Source organism: Cebidichthys violaceus, unplaced genomic scaffold (genome assembly GCF_023349555.1).
Source record: "Cebidichthys violaceus isolate CVI_PGR_0920_01 unplaced genomic scaffold, fCebVio1.0.p SCAF_697, whole genome shotgun sequence".
Classification (NCBI taxonomy): Eukaryota; Metazoa; Chordata; class Actinopteri; order Perciformes; family Stichaeidae; genus Cebidichthys; species Cebidichthys violaceus.
Genome location: NW_027176924.1, coordinates 1 through 17520, shown reverse-complemented (window position 1 = coordinate 17520; position 17520 = coordinate 1). Strand labels below are relative to the sequence as shown.

The 17520-nt window shown below is 47.4% G+C and overlaps 4 protein-coding genes across 4 annotated transcripts; 2 read left to right on the top strand and 2 right to left on the bottom strand.

Moving 5' to 3' along the window:
- The first annotated feature begins 531 nt into the window (after positions 1 to 531).
- LOC137890818 (ras-related protein Rab-40C-like) lies at positions 532 to 4601 on the top strand. The gene is made up of 6 exons (XM_068735053.1): positions 532 to 1391; positions 1485 to 1545; positions 1651 to 1711; positions 1805 to 1882; positions 2186 to 2408; positions 2659 to 4601. Exons 1-6 carry the CDS (start codon positions 1238 to 1240, stop codon positions 2964 to 2966), a joined length of 885 nt encoding a protein of 294 aa, XP_068591154.1. The 5' UTR covers positions 532 to 1237; the 3' UTR covers positions 2967 to 4601.
- Positions 4602 to 5103: 502 nt separating this feature from the next.
- LOC137890819 (WAP, Kazal, immunoglobulin, Kunitz and NTR domain-containing protein-like) lies at positions 5104 to 8214 on the top strand. Its single transcript, XM_068735054.1, has 2 exons — positions 5104 to 6126; positions 6242 to 8214. The coding sequence occupies exons 1-2, from the start codon at positions 5788 to 5790 to the stop codon at positions 7748 to 7750; spliced, it is 1848 nt and encodes a 615-aa protein (XP_068591155.1). The 5' UTR covers positions 5104 to 5787; the 3' UTR covers positions 7751 to 8214.
- A 90-nt stretch (positions 8215 to 8304) lies between these two features.
- LOC137890820 (methyltransferase-like 26) lies at positions 8305 to 10536 on the bottom strand. Its single transcript, XM_068735055.1, has 6 exons — positions 10059 to 10536; positions 9691 to 9853; positions 9162 to 9221; positions 8981 to 9048; positions 8730 to 8808; positions 8305 to 8599 (listed from the first exon to the last, which is right to left on the bottom strand). The coding sequence occupies exons 1-6, from the start codon at positions 10250 to 10252 to the stop codon at positions 8543 to 8545; spliced, it is 621 nt and encodes a 206-aa protein (XP_068591156.1). The 5' UTR covers positions 10253 to 10536; the 3' UTR covers positions 8305 to 8542.
- An 898-nt stretch (positions 10537 to 11434) lies between these two features.
- On the bottom strand, positions 11435 to 17512 carry LOC137890816 (girdin-like; the record flags this gene model as incomplete). The annotated part of the gene is made up of 13 exons (XM_068735052.1): positions 11435 to 13103; positions 13386 to 13451; positions 13649 to 13861; positions 14416 to 14493; positions 14857 to 15068; positions 15237 to 15329; positions 15533 to 15678; positions 15839 to 16025; positions 16154 to 16297; positions 16462 to 16739; positions 16868 to 17029; positions 17181 to 17354; positions 17450 to 17512. Coding segments are annotated over 13 exons (2916 nt in total), but the record flags the coding sequence as incomplete, so codon positions are not given.
- Between the last annotated feature and the right edge of the window lie 8 nt (positions 17513 to 17520).

Genomic DNA, 17520 nt, shown 5'->3' with positions numbered 1-17520 from the left:
CATTTCTGTTAAAACTGGACTGGTTGCATTGTAGCGGAGAGTATTGCTGATCAACCGGCAGTATTCTGTAATGTAAGCATTGATTAGTTGTGATAACCAAAATCAAGCAGAAAAGTAAATAATGAAAAAGAGACCAAGACCCATTAACCAACCTGTTTCTTCAATCCACAGTCAGTTTTTTTGAGAAGGTACAGAAAGTAGTGCTGCAGTACCTTGGTTAACAGGACAGGTGCCTATAGTTTTAAATATGTATGTGCATTAGTCTTAAAGGCTTCTCTCCTGATTCTTACATAGGTTCGGTCAACAAGGCCCAGGACTTCAACCAACCCTGGTCTGGTTGGTCCAGTGCAGTGAGTCTCGATGTGATCCAACATCAAAAGATCAAGTGAGTTCAAAATATGAGGGAGATTTAGTTGGTTGGTGAATATTAAATCCGACAAATAAAAAAAGAAAATAACATTTTTGGGGGTTGTTTTATTTTATAAAGCATACCCGGATATTACGTAGCGGATGACGTGGACACCAGGAAGTTCCAACGCAGTCCTCTTGGCTGAACGTTGTACTCGGAAGCTCTCAGTATCCCTCGCTGGCTTTTTTTTCTTCATAAACAAAGTGAAACAATCGTATTTGATTTGACAGATTATCGCTTTATGCGGGACTCACTCAGCAGCCTCGCTTTTACTGTGTACCATCTGTTTGCACTAGAATCTGTTATTATCGTTGGTGTGCTAGCTAACAAGACAGCTAACAGCTAACAGCTAGTAACGGTTGTTTTGGTCGTTAATGTGAACATTAACGTCACGTCGACGTGTCTGGGCCGAGCTAGTAACGCACATTGAAACGTTTATTCGGTATAGTCCTGACGAACTAGACCTTTTTCTCTATTTGACTGACTTTACGAAGAACAGCGTTAATGTAAATCCTGGCTAGTGTACCAGTTAGCTGTTTGGCTAGTGTACCAGTTAGCTGTTTGGCTAGTGTACCTGTCAGCTGTTTGGCTAGTGTACCTGTTAGCTGTTTGGCTAGTGTACCTGTTAGCTGTTTGGCTAGTGTACCAGTTAGCTGTTTGGCTAGTGTACCTGTTAGCTGTTTGGCTAGTGTACCAGTTAGCTGTTTGGCTAACGTCAACGGTTGTCGCCTAGCTTTAGCTACCAGTTTTGCGGACCATTTGGTTTGTCCCTTGCCCCGAATAGTGGACGTCTGGCGGGCTGATAAAGCTGCCTGTGAACCGGATCCGATGCGTGGGATGACGGGTACACAGAGTAGCCCCGTCAAGAGTTACGATTATCTCCTGAAGTTCCTTTTGGTGGGAGACAGCGATGTTGGAAAAGGAGAAATCTTGGACAGTTTACAAGACGGATCAGTCGAGTCTCCTTACGCCTACAGCAGTGGTGAGTAACTAGCTCTGCTTTCGTTCCGTTGTTTAGAAATGAATTAAAAAGCCTGGATTGACCAACATGAACTCATTTTGTATGTCATCTCAGGGATCGATTACAAGACCACCACGATCCTGCTGGATGGGAAAAGAGTGAAGCTAGAGTTATGGTGGGTATTTTGAGCAAAGTAGAATGATCAGGTCAAACGTGATGAAATGGACAAACCCATAACATAGCAGTGTCACTGTAACATGCTCGTTTGTGTCTTCCGCAGGGACACGTCGGGACAGGGCAGATTCTGCACCATCTTCAGGTCTTACTCTCGTGGAGCACAGGTGAGAACCGTAAAGAAGCAACGTTTGTGTTTTCCATCATCATGTTTTTCCATCTCTGTATATGTGTCGACGTGTTTGGCTTCTATTCCACAGGGCATCCTGCTTGTGTACGACATCACGAACGGCTGGTCGTTTGACGGCATTGACCGATGGATACGGGAAATTGACGAGGTACATTTTCTGGTTGATAAAGGTGTATATATATATATATGTGTATATATATATATATGTGTATATATATATATATATGTGTGTATATATATATATATTATATATATATATATATATATATATATATATATATATATAGGAGATCCATGGCAATGGGGTCTATCCTGTGTCTATATCCTTTCATCCCTGAGAGGAATCACGGTCTACTAGTCGGTGCAATAGCTTCAAGAAATCCCGTTTACGAGAGAGTTACATGACCTAAAACCAATTTTTTTATTCCCATATTGTTTTTGCTTCCATCAGCATGCCCCAGGTGTTCCCAGGATCCTGGTGGGAAATCGTCTTCACCTGGCTTTCAAGCGGCAGGTACCGACGGAGCAGGCCAGGGCCTATGCAGAAAAGAACAGCATGACTTTCTTTGAGGTCAGTCCGCTGTGCAACTTCAACGTCATCGAGTCTTTCACAGAACTTTCACGCATCGTGCTGATGAGGCACGGGATGGAGAAGTTCTGGAGGCCCAACAGAGGTGAGTTTAAGAATTTTCTTTTCTTTAAGATTAGGAATATATGTTTTTTTTCCCTCTATGGTAGAAAAAGAGTGGGTTCTCATAACTCTTGCCGTTCTATTTGTCTAGATTTTGAGATATTTACCTCTAAATCTTCTCCCACCACCTCAGTGTAGAGGCCAAATAGTACAGTTCATGAGCAAGCTGAACAGATAGTACCTGACATGACGTTCAGTCGTAAACATTCATATTCCACCTTCCTGTCCCGCAGTCTTCAGCCTCCAAGATCTGTGCTGCCGCTCCATCGTCTCCTGCACACCGGTGCACCTCATTGACAAACTGCCCCTCCCCGTGGCCATCAAGTCCCACCTCAAGTCCTTCTCCATGGCCAACGGCATGAACGCGGTCATGATGCACGGACGCTCCTACTCGGTGGCCAACAGCGCAGCCTCGGCCGGCGGCAGCGGCGGCGGCGGCAGCAAAGCCAACAGTCTGAAACGCTCAAAGTCCTTCAGGCCTCCACAGAGTCCTCCGAAGAGCTCGTCGTCGACCTCTAAGGGGAACTGTAAGATCTCATAGTGACGAGTGGACTTGCGGTTGCCGGTATTAAAGGTGTTGTTGCTCGAAGAGGTCACACGGCCGTAGAAGAGCACGGAGAGCCAAGCAGCAGTCTTCACCAGAAACGGAGACGTAGCTGTGAACTCACATTGAGCCTCGGATGGTGGGATTGTTTTTTGTTCTCTTTGCTGGTGCCCTCTGGTGGACGCCCCGTTACCCGCTCTCTCACTATTCTCAAGTCGAACAAGAGTTCCCTGCGACTGACGGATGTGAATCAAGGATTGCTGCTCACCTGTTAACACTACACATGAGTGGAGGGACGTCAGCTGAGCTCTTGTTTGTTGTATTTAAGGTTGTGAATGTGCCGTGTGTGCCGTGCTCGTTGTGGAGCTTCTTATGATCGTTCTGTCTTGAATGTTCTTGGGAGACCTGCTTTGGTGTACAACATATCTGTGTCTTATGCTCTTGTCTACCGTAGGAAAATTCCTGTTGCAACCTCAACGGTGCTCAGCTACTTATTTAAAACTCAGATTAGTTATTTTAAAATATGACTGGCTTACATTGAATGTTGTGAGAATTCGGGCTAGTTTCCCAGACAGAATAGTTCTGGATCTCAGATCAATTACAAAACCATTCTCAGCCGAGTACTGTCCAGCAAAGTCCAGCTCAATGTTCTCGTTGTAAGACCTCCTGCGGTGTCCCTTCGTTTCAGCCCAAATGAATTCACCCTCCATCTCCACCGGTCTTTGGTTTGAACATCTGTTGACTTTCTCAGGCCGTTTCTGCCTCTAAATCTAATTCTCTTAGTTGCATCATTGTCCCTCTAACTGGTTTAAACCACCAGCAGCAGGACCATTGATCGGTCTGTCAACCCTCGGGGCTTTTCACAGATTGCCCGGGTGCGGAGGAGGAAACCCTAAACAAACTCAGATGTGCACATTGTTTGCTGGGTCACGACGTTCTGCCTTCAAAAGGTGCTGCAGTCGTGTCTCTGGGTCCTGAACAGGAACTCTCAAGACACTGGTGAGAGGGACATCTTAATTTGATTGCTTTTTTGGATCTTTCATTCAAACGCAATGTATTTATGAATGTAAAACGAGACTCACCTGCTACGTTGCTGTGGTCATGTGGTAATATGTTGTACTGTAAGGGTCAGAGGTGGAAGGCTTCAGGCTACTTCTGCCATTGTGATATTTGTATTATTTGTATTTGTACTGTAAATGACTTCTCACTAGGAGAGCTTTGAATGGTTGGTTACGGTCGAGAACAATGTGATGTCAGATGAACAGAAAGTCTCTGATTTTAAATTGGATGTAACTAATACTATTGTTTCTTTTAATAATCTACAGAACTGTTTTTACTTTGATATGAAGTTTTCTTTCCACCTCTGATTAGTGCGCTGTGTTTCCACTGTAAACATCTCAGCGTCGTGGCGTCATGTCTGTGATGAGGCCGTGCAGAACGGAGCATGTTTTCTACCAGCGCCTGCTTGATGTGGTGTATTGAGAGCAGGACACTTAAAGCACTATATGTAAACCTTTGATAGTGAGTGTTGCAGTCAAGAGTTTATGTCTCTAAAGGTTTGCATAAAATGATTCATGATCATTTTGTCTCCACTGAAACAGTCACCCAACACAATAAAGAGTAAAGCTACAAGTTCTTAATTTTTCATTCATTTATCATTGTGGGGAATTGTGGGAATATTTCTTTTTTTGAACCCTTTGTCCAGTGCAATAAACCCCGTGTGGGGTGGGGTGGGGGGTGGGGGGGCTGAATTGATTAGCCGCTCTCTCGGTATTGGCCAGTTTTGGATAACCGGCGCGCCGCTGCAGCGCGTGAATACAGCGCGGTCAAAAGTCACCCAAAGGTTGCAGGGGGTCACTTTCGATGAAAAGATGCGGGGTGCTGCTTCTCATCGCCTCGAGGCCTGCGCCGGGACAAAGATGAGTCGCACACTATTGAAAATGTGGCGCTTTCACGCCTTCCCACCTGACCGTGGCATCTCTGAGCTGCGTGTGAATGAGCGGCGGCGCTAAAGTGACCCACGTCTAGACGAGAAGGACGTAAACAACATGTTTTGCTGCCAGACATGACGCGACACGCCCCGCGTTCGGGTTTTCGCGCATTCCGCTTTTTTTTTTTTTTTTTTACTCTTTGCACTACTTTGATTTGTGCAAGAAAAGTAGCGTCTACAGAAGTTTATGCTCCGCGGATAATATTTCATTATAACCGAAGATCAGATTAGAAGAGCTTCACCAGCCCTCAGGAGGAGAAGGGCTCCTTCTCTTATTCATGAAGGTCACCTCTTTAATACCGTCTGGACACATTTAACGTCGGGTTTCTCACCGGAATGCGTAGCTCCGTGCACCCGGTTGTTGGGACAGCTTGCCACCGCGGCCACACGTTTTCTTTGATGATTTTACAATGTTTGTCCAGTTGCTTAGCGCATGGTGCTGCTTCATAAGAGTTTCAGACACTGGAGGACCATGGGGGCGGTCAGAGGGGGCTGCCCTTTCCACCTCCATTCACACTCTGAAAGGCTGATGTTGCGTCTTTCTCTCTCATTGTGCAGCTTCGTTCGCTGTTCGGGGAAATCGACCTGAATGAGAGTTTGCCCATTGTTGCAAGAGTTCTGGTTATCAAGGCAAATATTTCATGCAACCAAACTGCATTTTACACGCGTTTTTCTCTCGGATATTTTTGTGTTCAGTAGATGTCCAGCGCGTGGGGAACTCGTCTTGATCTTTTGGAATTGTTACAACGCTCCTCTCTGCGCACAGAAAACTCCTTTCCACAATGTTTACGTGCAGCACGGACGACCACATTTGCGCATCGACAGTAGATGTATTTCAGATTTGAAAACCTGAAGGAGGAATGGATTTACTCGGTTGGCGACTCATGCAAAATAGCAATAATGTATAAAATCCCTCTACAACTTTTGGAGGATAGATGTCTAAAGGATGCAAGTTGGAAAAATGCACCCAACTCAAATAAACCGGTAACAGGATGGATACGTGCGTATTTGTCGATGCTCCTGGTTTGCGAATTAGCCGAACTTTCTTTGTGTGCCAGTGTGGCAGGATCCAAAGCTGAACACGAAGGATTTTGTCCCAACAAGCTGAATTCCAATCTCTGGGTTGATGCGCAAAGCACCTGCGAGAGAGAATGCAACGTCGATGAGGTGGTGTTATTTATGTTACCCTCACTATTGATTAACTTCTAATCGTGAGTTCATTTGGTGTGTTCGTCATGTGCTTTCATAAATGCTGTGTTGTGTGTGCATTGTGTCTGTGCAGGACTGTGCAGCCTTTGAGAAATGCTGCACCAACGTGTGTGGTCTCAACAGCTGTGTGGCTGCGCGGTTCTCTGATGGCACCCCTGCCCAGCCAGACGGGCAGGGTGGAGGAGAAGGAAGTGATGCCCCCACCTCCACGGCTACCTGCGAGGGCTTCATCTGCAGCCAGCAGGGAGCGACCTGTGACATCTGGGATGGACAGCCCATCTGCAAGTGCCGGGACCGGTGTGAGAAAGAGCCCAACTTCACGTGCGCCTCAGACGGCCTCACCTACTTCAACCGCTGCTACATGGACGGAGAGGCCTGCATCCGTGGGGTGTCTTTAACTGTGGTCCCCTGCCGCTTTTACCTGGCCGGGCCCCACACCAGTCCACTGCCACAGGACACTACAGCCAACCCCACTCCGACATCCTCCCAGGAGGACCCCATGCCCCCCACACTGTACTCCAACCCTCACCACCAGTCCATCTACGTCGGAGGCACAGTCAGCTTCCACTGTGACGTTATCGGAGCCCCCAGACCTGATGTGACATGGGAGAAACAGAGCGAAAGGCGCGAGCGGCTCGTCATGAGGCCTGACCAGATGTACGGCAACGTGGTCATCACCAACATCGGTCAGCTCGTCATTTACAACGCCCAGGTGTGGGATACAGGTATTTACTCGTGCATCGCTCGGAATTCTGCGGGAGTTCTTCGTGCAGAATACCCGCTGTCTGTCATCCGCCGGGCCGGCGACGATTTCTCCGAAGACCCCGAGATGACCATGGGAAGGCCGTTCTCGCCAGCAGACTGCCTGGCTGAAGTAGACCTGAGAGTGTGCAGTGGTGAGCGTCACGTGGATTGGTATTATGACGGCAAGCTGGGCTCCTGCATGGCCTTCAGCAATGGCGGATGTGACGACAGCCGCAACCGATTTGAGTCTTACGAGGAGTGCAAGGCCTCCTGTCAGAGGGAAGGGATGGGGATCTGCTCCCTGCCTGCAGTCCAGGGCCCTTGTAAGTCTTGGGAGTCCCGTTGGGCCTGGAATGCCCTCCTGAAACAGTGCCAGGCCTATGCCTATGGTGGCTGCCATGGGAATGCCAACAGCTTCAGCACCAAGAAGGATTGTGAGGCAAACTGCCCACAGCCCAAAAAGAAACCTTGTAAGACCTGTCGGGTGAAGGGGAAGATGGTGCCCAGCTTATGCCAGAGTGACTTTGCTATTGTGGGCCGGCTGACAGAGCTGGTGGAGGATCTGGACTCAGGGTTAGCCCGCTTTAGCTTGGAAGAGGTCCTGAGAGATGAAAAGATGGGATTGACTTTCTTCAATACCAAACACCTTGAGGTGACTATTGCCAAGATAGACTGGAGCTGTCCCTGTCCCAACATCACCGTGGAGGAGCAGCCTTTGCTGGTGATGGGTGTGGTGCAGGACGGCATGGCCATCATCCAGTCAGACAGCTACGTCAGAGCCATAAGCGAACGCAGACTCAAGAAGCTACGAGAGGTCCTGAACAAGAAGAGCTGTTAGCCCACACAGGGTCCGGGGTCGCCTTTACCTCTAGCACTGAACATGGGCTTTAGAACTACAAGCTGATATTTAATAACTCTTTACATCAAATGACACAAATATGTTAATGTAGATACGAGATGTAATTTGCATGTACAATATATATATATTCATGACAACACAGGTTGTACGACATTCCAGGTGTGTTGTGAGTCCATTCATTTCAATGCTGAAATGTTACTATAAATATAGATATTCTTTCTTTTGACATGTATTCTAGTAACTTGCAAAAAGGCCTAGCATGTGACGCTATAGAAATAGACACCTAGATAACCTCCCTATTGTGTTTGATTGTATTGTGTGTACTTTATATTGGGCTCTTTATACTAGTCATTAGGTGTTTTATATAGTTGTTTTTTTTACCTTTTGTTGTGTATGATTTCAAGATCTAACGTGCAGCACGTTGCTTCTTAAATATCTCCTTTTGCAGAGCACTTCTTCTAACTTAGCTTTAACTGACAGTCTGCAGACTGAGTGAAGGAAAAGGAGGCGTGGTCAGAAGCACAGAGACGACGCATCAGTGAGCCTTTTTACTCAAGTGTGCAATACAGAAGAATATAGATTACAGCGGTTCAGTTTGGATCAAACAGCTTCATTTGTGTCAATTTTGTTTCAGAATATGGGGAAACAATTCATTAAAAGTTCTGGAAAAAAAATTTGGCAATGTATCTGAGCTTCAAGTGTAAGTTTAAGGCGTTTCGACCGTCCTGCTCCAGTACCGGTCTGCACCCAGAGGGGGAACCGCAGGACTCTTCACACCAGACTCTCCTTCCTGAACAGAAGACACTTGTTGTTTGCAGGCATGTCCACCTGGCAAAGAAATCATACATTAGTAGGCCGACATCACCAGAACTGCATCGTTAACGTCGTTGTCTTTTTCTATTTTAAGGGGGGGGGGGGAGAGAGTTGTATTGGATGATTAAATGAGGCGTTCACTTGCCATCTTCTCCAGGAATAAACCGTTGCTTTGTGCTGTAGAACTGAGGAGGGAGATGTCCCTGAGCCCCCACTCTGAGTTCCTGCAGGATTAAAAGATACAGCCTCATAGTTTGCATTATTTATGGCACAAAATGCGACTGCATGTCGAAGTGAAATCCACGGCTGCTCATGTTTTTGACGAGAAAACCACTCAAATCTCTCCACAGAAGAATGAACTTCCACAATCATCACAGAGATCCTTAAACAAGTCACCTCTGCCGTAGGCTGTAGTCAAAGTCAATGTTACTTTGAGGGGTGATCTGAGCATTCACTGCGTAGGGCTGAGGGGAACAACAGAGGATGTTATGTAGCATTTATTGACATTATTACATTTGATAATAACACATCATGAAGGTGGTAAGTGCATGTTTATAACATGGTTGGTTCCACTCACCCCATACGTCAATAGAAGGCCTTGCGGCTTCAGCACTACTCCAGCTCCTTTGAATAAACCCTGGAAGGAGAAATAAGGATCCATCACATGGTGGTGGGGGTTGAGAGGCAGCAGGGACTACTACTCTAGCCCTTTATGTGCCTGGTCTCTTTTAATAGACTCAAAGACCGGAGGCAGAGATTTAAAAAAAAAAAAAAAGGCATCGCTGCACAGTAGTTATGAGTCAAAGAGGTCATACTGCGTTTACACTCTGGGGGACAAACGCTGGAATATTTCAGCTTAATGGACATTGGACACCCGGACCAGTCGATAGATCACAGCACAACACTGGCCGGACTATATCAAATCAAATTCATAAGCAGGGAAACACTCTTGCTCAATTCAATACGCTGCATGGATTTGCTGCTACAATTACCACACATATAATCTGGGGCCTTCAGGGGTCCTGAGGGACCCAGGGACGTTTTGTTAATTAATCACATGTTAATATAAGCAAATATTAAAAACAACAACAAATCAGCTGTCCTACCTCAGTGCACGCCATTGGAGAAATGTGGATCATATTGATGTTGACTACCAGGTCCAGGCTCTCGGGCTGGATGCCTCCCCAGTACTGGTAGGGCAGAGAAGCGTCCAGGTGGATGGCAGGCCTCACATTGTGCAGCTGGTAGTGGGCTCTGTACGCTTCGATACTGAGAATAGGAACAAAAGACATTATTGTAAAAGCGCAACAAAACACAGTTATGCATCAGTAGTATCAAATGAACTACCGTAATACCAAAAAATTCAATGGCCGGTGCCTTGATTCAAGTTTGCTACGCAGAAACGAATAAATACCGTAAACAACGGAGTTTATACATTGTTTATACGGTACCACCATGACGTCATTGTGTTTACCTGGCGAGAGACTGGCGGTCGTACTCTGAGGGCTGCCAGATAACGTTCCGCAGGGCCTGAGCGAAGTGTGTGACATGCTGCCCGGTACCGGAGGAGATCTCCAGAGCCTGCAGGGATCTCCCGGTGTTCACGCTCTCCCGGAGCACTGCGAGGATGGGTTCCTTGTTCCTCTCCGCGGCGGCGGCGTTCAGCATCGTTCCAAACACCGGGTACAACCGTCGAGTTATGCGGTACAGTTTATGAAACAACTCCAGTACGGCTGGGCAACGATCGGTCCAGATTGGATAACTCAACACCACCCACGAATGTTTTATTTTCGGCTGTAAATGGTCCACTTCCGCGTTGCCTCACGTGACCGAAATGACGGCCAATGGGAACACTGGACGGGCTCAAACGCACCACAGATGAATCTACCGTTAGACCGTCTTCACCGACATAAATACTCAGTGAACCGTACGTGTACGGGCGTCCTCTCGCGCGCGACTACCGTCACTGCTCGCTCGCGAGTAGTTTGTCTTTTTGACAGTAAGTGGGCGGACCCAGTCACCAGTCTTTTTTTTTTTGCCTAAGAGAATTACCCACAAACCATTGCAATGTGACGTTAAACACGGAGTTACCAGTGGACGCATGGAGACGTAAACAAACAGGCTCACGTGTGTTCTTATTACATTTACTCAGAAACATTAAGGGTTAAAGATGGAACATACAAACACATTTATTTATTCATCAAATATTTTCTTTTGTCATTGAAGCTGTTTTGACAAAAACGAGTACATAGATTATATGAATGAGTACAAAGTATAAAATGAATACCCACAATTATACATCATATTTATTGTCGTTGTAACGTGATATGTTGCAGCTCAGTGCCGTCCCATTCATATCTACACCATGTCAAGCCCTCACAGTCTCTCACACTCAACCACTCAGGTGACCTCAGGAAGTCCTTGAGGGTTCAGGGTTTGAGGCTGTAGGGGGGGCGTTCTGGATTGGGCATCGACCTCACGTTTGATGAGGTTTTACAAACAGGCTTTCTCACCCAAAACTTCTAGAACAAATGACAACATCCCCGTGATCTTTCCTGTACTTTGCGACGAATGCTAACATGGCATCGCTATAATATAAGAAACAGAAGCCTGAAACCTTCGCAAGGCCATGGAATGCATAGAACCTCTGCAGAAGAGACCAGAAGGTCTCTTCTGCAGAGGTTCCATGCATTGATGACTGCCACTGTGACGGTGTGCCACCAAATGTACATGTACCATTTTTGGGATGTAAAAATAGATTAAGAATAAGATGGTAAAGATGTCTCGTCTGGCTCATGGACTATAATAAGACAAAGACAACACAAGTACATATTTTACATAGAGGGCTTCTTTATTCAAGGTAAAATAGCATTCAGGTACACATCCTAATTTACAAGATTTACAGTTTCCCACACATTAATGTCAAATTTCCCGAAGGCTCACATTTAAATCTTCCAGACAAAAGCAATCAACATGTAATAATTTAGAACATCTGTCTGAGGGACAGGACATAAATACAAACAGCAGAAATAAACAAAATGTTTTGACAAACACAAAGGTTACAAAACAGGATCTCCAACGTGGTAAAGCAGACAGACTTGAGTCCTAACACCGATCTAATGTAAAATGGGCAAAGGAGGACATCGATCCATACTTCAAGGAGACTAGAGTAGAACCAGCATGGAAAGATAATACTGTCCACTATTACTCAGGAATATGAATATAATCTGTGTGGAGAAAAACAATCTAGTAACTAAAAATACTTTTTAGGATGATGGTATACTCAGGTAGTCAATGGAATACAATGCAAACATATCACAGGGACTTAAAGAGTGTGCTTCTGTTGATGTGATGAAAAGTGGCCTCGCCGATACCAACTTTATTAAATTACACAATATTCAATGCTGTGACGGCTGCTTTCATGCAATTGTGAGCGGCGTGTCCTTCTCCTTCTCCAGCCCAGGTGCATGCTCTGCGTTTGGACTCTGCTCATTATCCGCGCTGAGCAGTGTTTGTGGCGTGTTAGGAGTGGACTCCTGGCTCTCAAGCGGACCATTTTGCACCAGAGGTGGATTCAGACGGGGGAAGGACCGGTTGTTTTCGAGGGCATCCAGACTGGTCACGGTCGTGATCACAGAATCACTGAAAATGGTGTTGGAGAAAACCGAGTTGAAGGTGAAAGAGGAGCCAAAAAGTGACTCCTGCACGGGAGACTTGGGGCTGTCTGTGGGAACGACAGCTGTTGGGTCTCTGGGAGGTTTGACGGGAGGCGTGGGCTCAGGCTCACTGTTGTTGGTCTCAGGTTCAGGTTGACCCGGTGCTTCCTCCGGATCACCGCTCTTATCTGAAACCTGAACGGAGAGCGAGTCGGTCTTGACCGTCGCCCTGCAGTCACTGTTTACACTGGAGCGCCGGGACGATCCCTCTGCGGTGGAGATGACGCTGCTGGCTCGGGGGAGACTTTGGGGCGACTTGGACCCTTTCTGTCGCCCCTCTTTCCCCAGAGGGGTAGAGAAGCAGTTGAGGCAGCCAGACATTGAGGACGATTTGCCCTGAACATACATCACTGTGATAGGTGAACAAGCTAAGGCCCGGGTAGTTTCAGCTTTGTCAGAGCATGGTTTTGAATTCATCCCGTTGAGCCCTGGGTTCACTTTGGCTGTGCCCGCTGAATCTGACGAGCGACGGGTCACTTTCCCTCTTGACCCCCTTCGGATGCTCTTCGTACCCCTCGTGAGCCAGAAGTCCTGAGAGAGCACAGGGTTCTTCTGTCTTGGTAGCGACTGCATGACTGAAGTCTGGCTGTTGGCGATGGGCATGGTAGAAGCTTTCTCCTTGTGCTGCTTCTGTGGGTGTTGCGGGGTGGAGGTATCGCTGGGGGGCTGGAAGGAGGAGGAGGAGCGGCGTGACGGGGGCTGCTGGACGGGGCTGCTGCCATTCGACCACGGCTCATTTTCCAGACTCAGGCTGAACTCACCGCTGCTCTCGCTTTGAGCTCGACTCTGGACGCCATTCAGCCCTGGAAACAGATGATGACGCTTTTTTTAAAGAGCTACAACAGACACACAAACGTTCACTTCTGTCGTGCAAATGTGTCGGCTGTCTCGACATATTCTTAATGACCAACAGGGGGCGGCAGAGTCAAGCCTTTCTATAACAGTTGTTGGCCACTGTAGTCGGGATAGAGATTAATATGAAACAAGGTCATGATTGCAATTTGATGGATTTGCTCTAATTCCCGAGCTGGTAATACATCTGTATGCTTGATGAATCCTCTCAACGTGCATCCACGGGGCTTTACCGTGATTTTGCAGCTCGTCGTTGTCCTCAAATCCAGATGGCACGGCGCTATCATTTGAATCCTTGTCTGCGGGGCATAAAATAGAGAAATCACTGAATGGTTATAAGCAAATGACACTTTTCAGCACTTTCATTTTCGACTCCTAACATGAGAAAGGCACAAAAGAGCGCTATCTTTGCTCTACTCTCCTCTACACTTTATTCCACCATCGAACTAATGACGACGACGTCAAAAAACACACAGTGGCTCATGAATGCCTCTACCTGTCACCCAGAGCTCAGAAACATCTGGATCAGTGGTAGTGACGGTGGCGTGGCCGGATGGTAGAGTGGCGGGGAGGTTAAGGTGGAGGATGGATAAGATGGATGCGGTGAGAGATGAAGACAATGCGTTCTTCCTGTCCTCCTCAACATCAGCCTCAGCCTCCCACTGCTCCTCCTTGAACGGGGCCGAGGGGGACGCCAAGCTGCTCAGGGCTGCGTTGTTGGACCAAAGGAGTGGAAGAAGTGGGAGGTGGATGAGGGACAGGGACAGACGGGTGAACTGGTCATGGGGATTGGGATGTATTTTTGAAAACACGGAGGCTTTCTCCATAGACCACACAGCCATCTAGAGAGGCGGTGTTGTACTGTTAATGCATGCAGAACAGCTGGCTCCTGGTAGGGCAGAGCTCATGCAGTACCACTGTCCTCCTGCAATGCACCATTTCTTTGACCTCGGATACATTACCCCAGATTGTCTTCAAATATAGCTATGCTGCTAAAAATGACCGCTGCAAATGCTTGAAAATGTATTATCATATCTTGAAATGAGGTTGGCATGGATGGTCACATTACCAACATATGACTGCTAATGTTGCACCTGCTGGGAAGTGTCCTTACTGACAGTGATGAATCCTACTCACGCTAAGGTTAGGCTATGTAATAGAGACAAGAATGAAGCATAGATACACTTAATATCATCAAGTTAGCAGGTAAATAAAAGGCTACAGTCAAGATGAGGGTCGACACTGTACCACAGTCCTTCTTACACATGGAGCGCCGGAAGAGGGACTTGACTTTGTCTCTATCCTTCAGCCTGTTCCTCATACGGGGAAACATTTTGGTGGCTATTTAACAGCAAAGTGCAGCCACATGGGAGGTAGACAAAGGAAGGGATGCGAGCAGAGAGAGGGAGAGAAGGATGTAAGGGAGGAGAGAGGGAGGAAGGGAAGACAAAAGACAAGGGGAAAGACAGAAGGCAGGAGTGAAGAAACACATTAAGAAACAAGAAAGACAAGGGGAAGACATATTGAGGACTGTTCACATGCACATATGCTCATTTTTAAACACATTGCAATACCTGTATTATTTAGCTTAGTTTTGATCGTGGCTGAAGCAGTGAAGGGGGGGGGGTTTGGAACTTTGATGAGACTGGTGTCCTGCCAAGTCAATGGGAGATGACCTGGCGAATTCCAGAAGGTCATACTCACTGCTGTTACGCTGGGGTGAGACGGCATCGCCTGCTGAGGTGGAGGCGGAGCCTCCGGAGCCATCTGAGCCGATGAAGGAGTTGTCGTCGTGACGGGAGAGGTGCTGCTCAGCGACGCCTGAGTGCGTGGGCGTCGGTGGGCGGTCGGGTCCGTGCTCACGGCTGCTGGATTTAATCAACTTCTTCAGTTTCAGAGTGATCCAGTTTCCACGTCTTTGGAAGAGCAGATTTACAAGAAGAATCAGCAATCAGCAAGACAAATCATACTCGATGCAGAACAATTAGCACATGGAAAAAGTGGCTAAACAGAGACACACAGAACTATGGAGCTCAATGTATTACTGAATAAGATCATTGTTGTCACTGTTGCAGGCAACTTACCTACGAGGAGGCGACGGCTCATAGAACTTGTACTGGTCCATTATCTTTTCCTCCAGCTTCTCCTTCTGCCTCCTTAAATCATGAAGCCTGTCACTGAATAGGAAGAAAGGCAGAAAGATTAATAATTAACAATCAAACAATTACTGCGGTACTTTGGTGTACTAAATAAGCTACAAGTATCAAACACGTCAATGTGTTAGATAATTAACAAATGACCGTAACATGCCGTAAATCAACACATAAGACCCTTTTTAATGCCGCATTATCTCGTTCTGGTCTTGTCCCTATTTGCTTACATATACTGTCGCTCTTCAACGTGAAACAGATCCTTGCTCTCCATGGTCTGCTCCAGCAGGGTTCGGTTCTGCAGCATCAGGGTCTCGATCTGGCTGATCAGGTGGCGATTCTCTTCCTCCAGGTTGCCCTTCAACTGGCTCAGCAGCTAGAGATCACACAGACAAGCAGCCATATGTGCATATGTAAGGGTATATATGTAAAACACACACTATTGCGCAATTATTAAAAGAAGTGTGCTGAGGTTAAGAGGTATATATTATTTCATAGGCAAAGCCACACCAGCTCAACCTGCTGCGTGTCAATACCTCGCACTGGTTGGTGAGCTTGGTGGAGGAGATGTCCAGCTGCTGGAACTCCTTCTTGAGTTTGGAAAAGTCGGCCTCCAGCCAGGTGTGCTCCAGCTTGGCCTCGTTCAGCTGGCTCTTGAGCCGCTTGTGATCCGCCGTCAGCAACTCATTGTCGTTAAGAAGCTGACGGTATGTCTGGTTCAGCCTTAAAACAAAAAAAGATGCACGGTGATATCTAGCTCCTTGTGCGAGCCCACATCCATTCGTTGGTCTGGGTGTGCATTAGTGCGCACATGCTCTCGTGGGTGTGTGCATGTAATGTTGCCTCCTCACCAGTCCTTCTCATCACGGAGCCGGCAACACTCTGCAGCAGTGGTCCTGTGCTGTTCCTTCTCCAAAGCCATCCTCATGTGCTCCTCCTTCAGAGCTTTCTCCAGGTCTTCTAGCTTGGTCCGCTGCTGCAGCAGGCTATTGTACCTAAAGACACCACCAACACACACACACGTGAACATGCATGAATACACACACACACACACACACACACACACACACACACACACACACACACACTCACACACACACACACAAGAATATGCAGGGGTCTCGCACTACGTGGCGTGTTGATAGTGCCTTTCCCCTACCTGTCCTGCAGTGTGCGATACTCCAACTCCAGTGTGCGATGGGCTTTTTTCAAACAGCCATGCTTGCCCATCAGGGCCTCGTCCTCCATGGCTTGCCGTTCATGCAGAGCTGCCAGCCGCTCGTGATCTCTCAATAGCTGCTCTTGAACGCCGCGCAGCTCTTCACGCTCCCGTATGGCATTGTCCCGTTCGCTTTCTGTCCCCGACTGCTGCTGCTGCAGCTGAGCATTCTGGGCCATGAGGGAAGCACTTTGTGAGTTCAGAGTGGATTTTTCCACCTGGAAGAGAAAGGGATTAGGAGTTAATGTAACATTTCAGTGTGTACTGTCTGTACGCTTGCATACTTTTGCAGAGGTCGTGAATATACTTGTGTGTATGTTTTGTGTACCACAGAGAACAGTGTCACCTGCAGGTTCGCATTGTGTGTCTGCAGGGCTGTGTTGTTCTCCTGCAGTGAGGCGGCCTGCCTCTGCAGGGCGAGGACCTGAGCCTGCTGACTGTCAGACTGACTCTCCAGCTGCCTCAGCTGGGCCTGCATTGCCTGGCGCTCTGCCTCAAGTGTCGCATTCTGGAGAGCAGGAGAGGAGATTATCGTAAAATGTGACGTGAAAACAGCACGTTGTTTGGTCTACTATTAGCGCTACTTAACATCAAAAGCAAGTGCTAGTGTGTGTTAAGAAGCAATGGATCATTCACTTTGATAAAGGCCAACCACTTACATTCCTCTCCACCTCAATGAGACGGTCTTTGAGCTTCAGCAGTTCCTTGGTGGCCTCCTGGCTTTCACGCAGCCATTCGCTCATCGCCTTGCCAGTCTCTCTGGGAGGGGTGGAACTGGATGCCGTCCACTCTTCCTCCTGCCTCTGTTGCAAGGCCTCATAGCTCAGCTTCACCTGTGGGGTCAACGGTCAAATGGATCTGTATACAAAATACTATGTTTTGTGACGCTAACGGGCCTCCAAAAGTGAAATTGTAAGACATGACTAACAGTCCTGAGCTCTTGGCGCAGATGCTGGTTCAGGGTGGAGGATTCCTGCAGACGAGCCTCTAAAGCCGCCA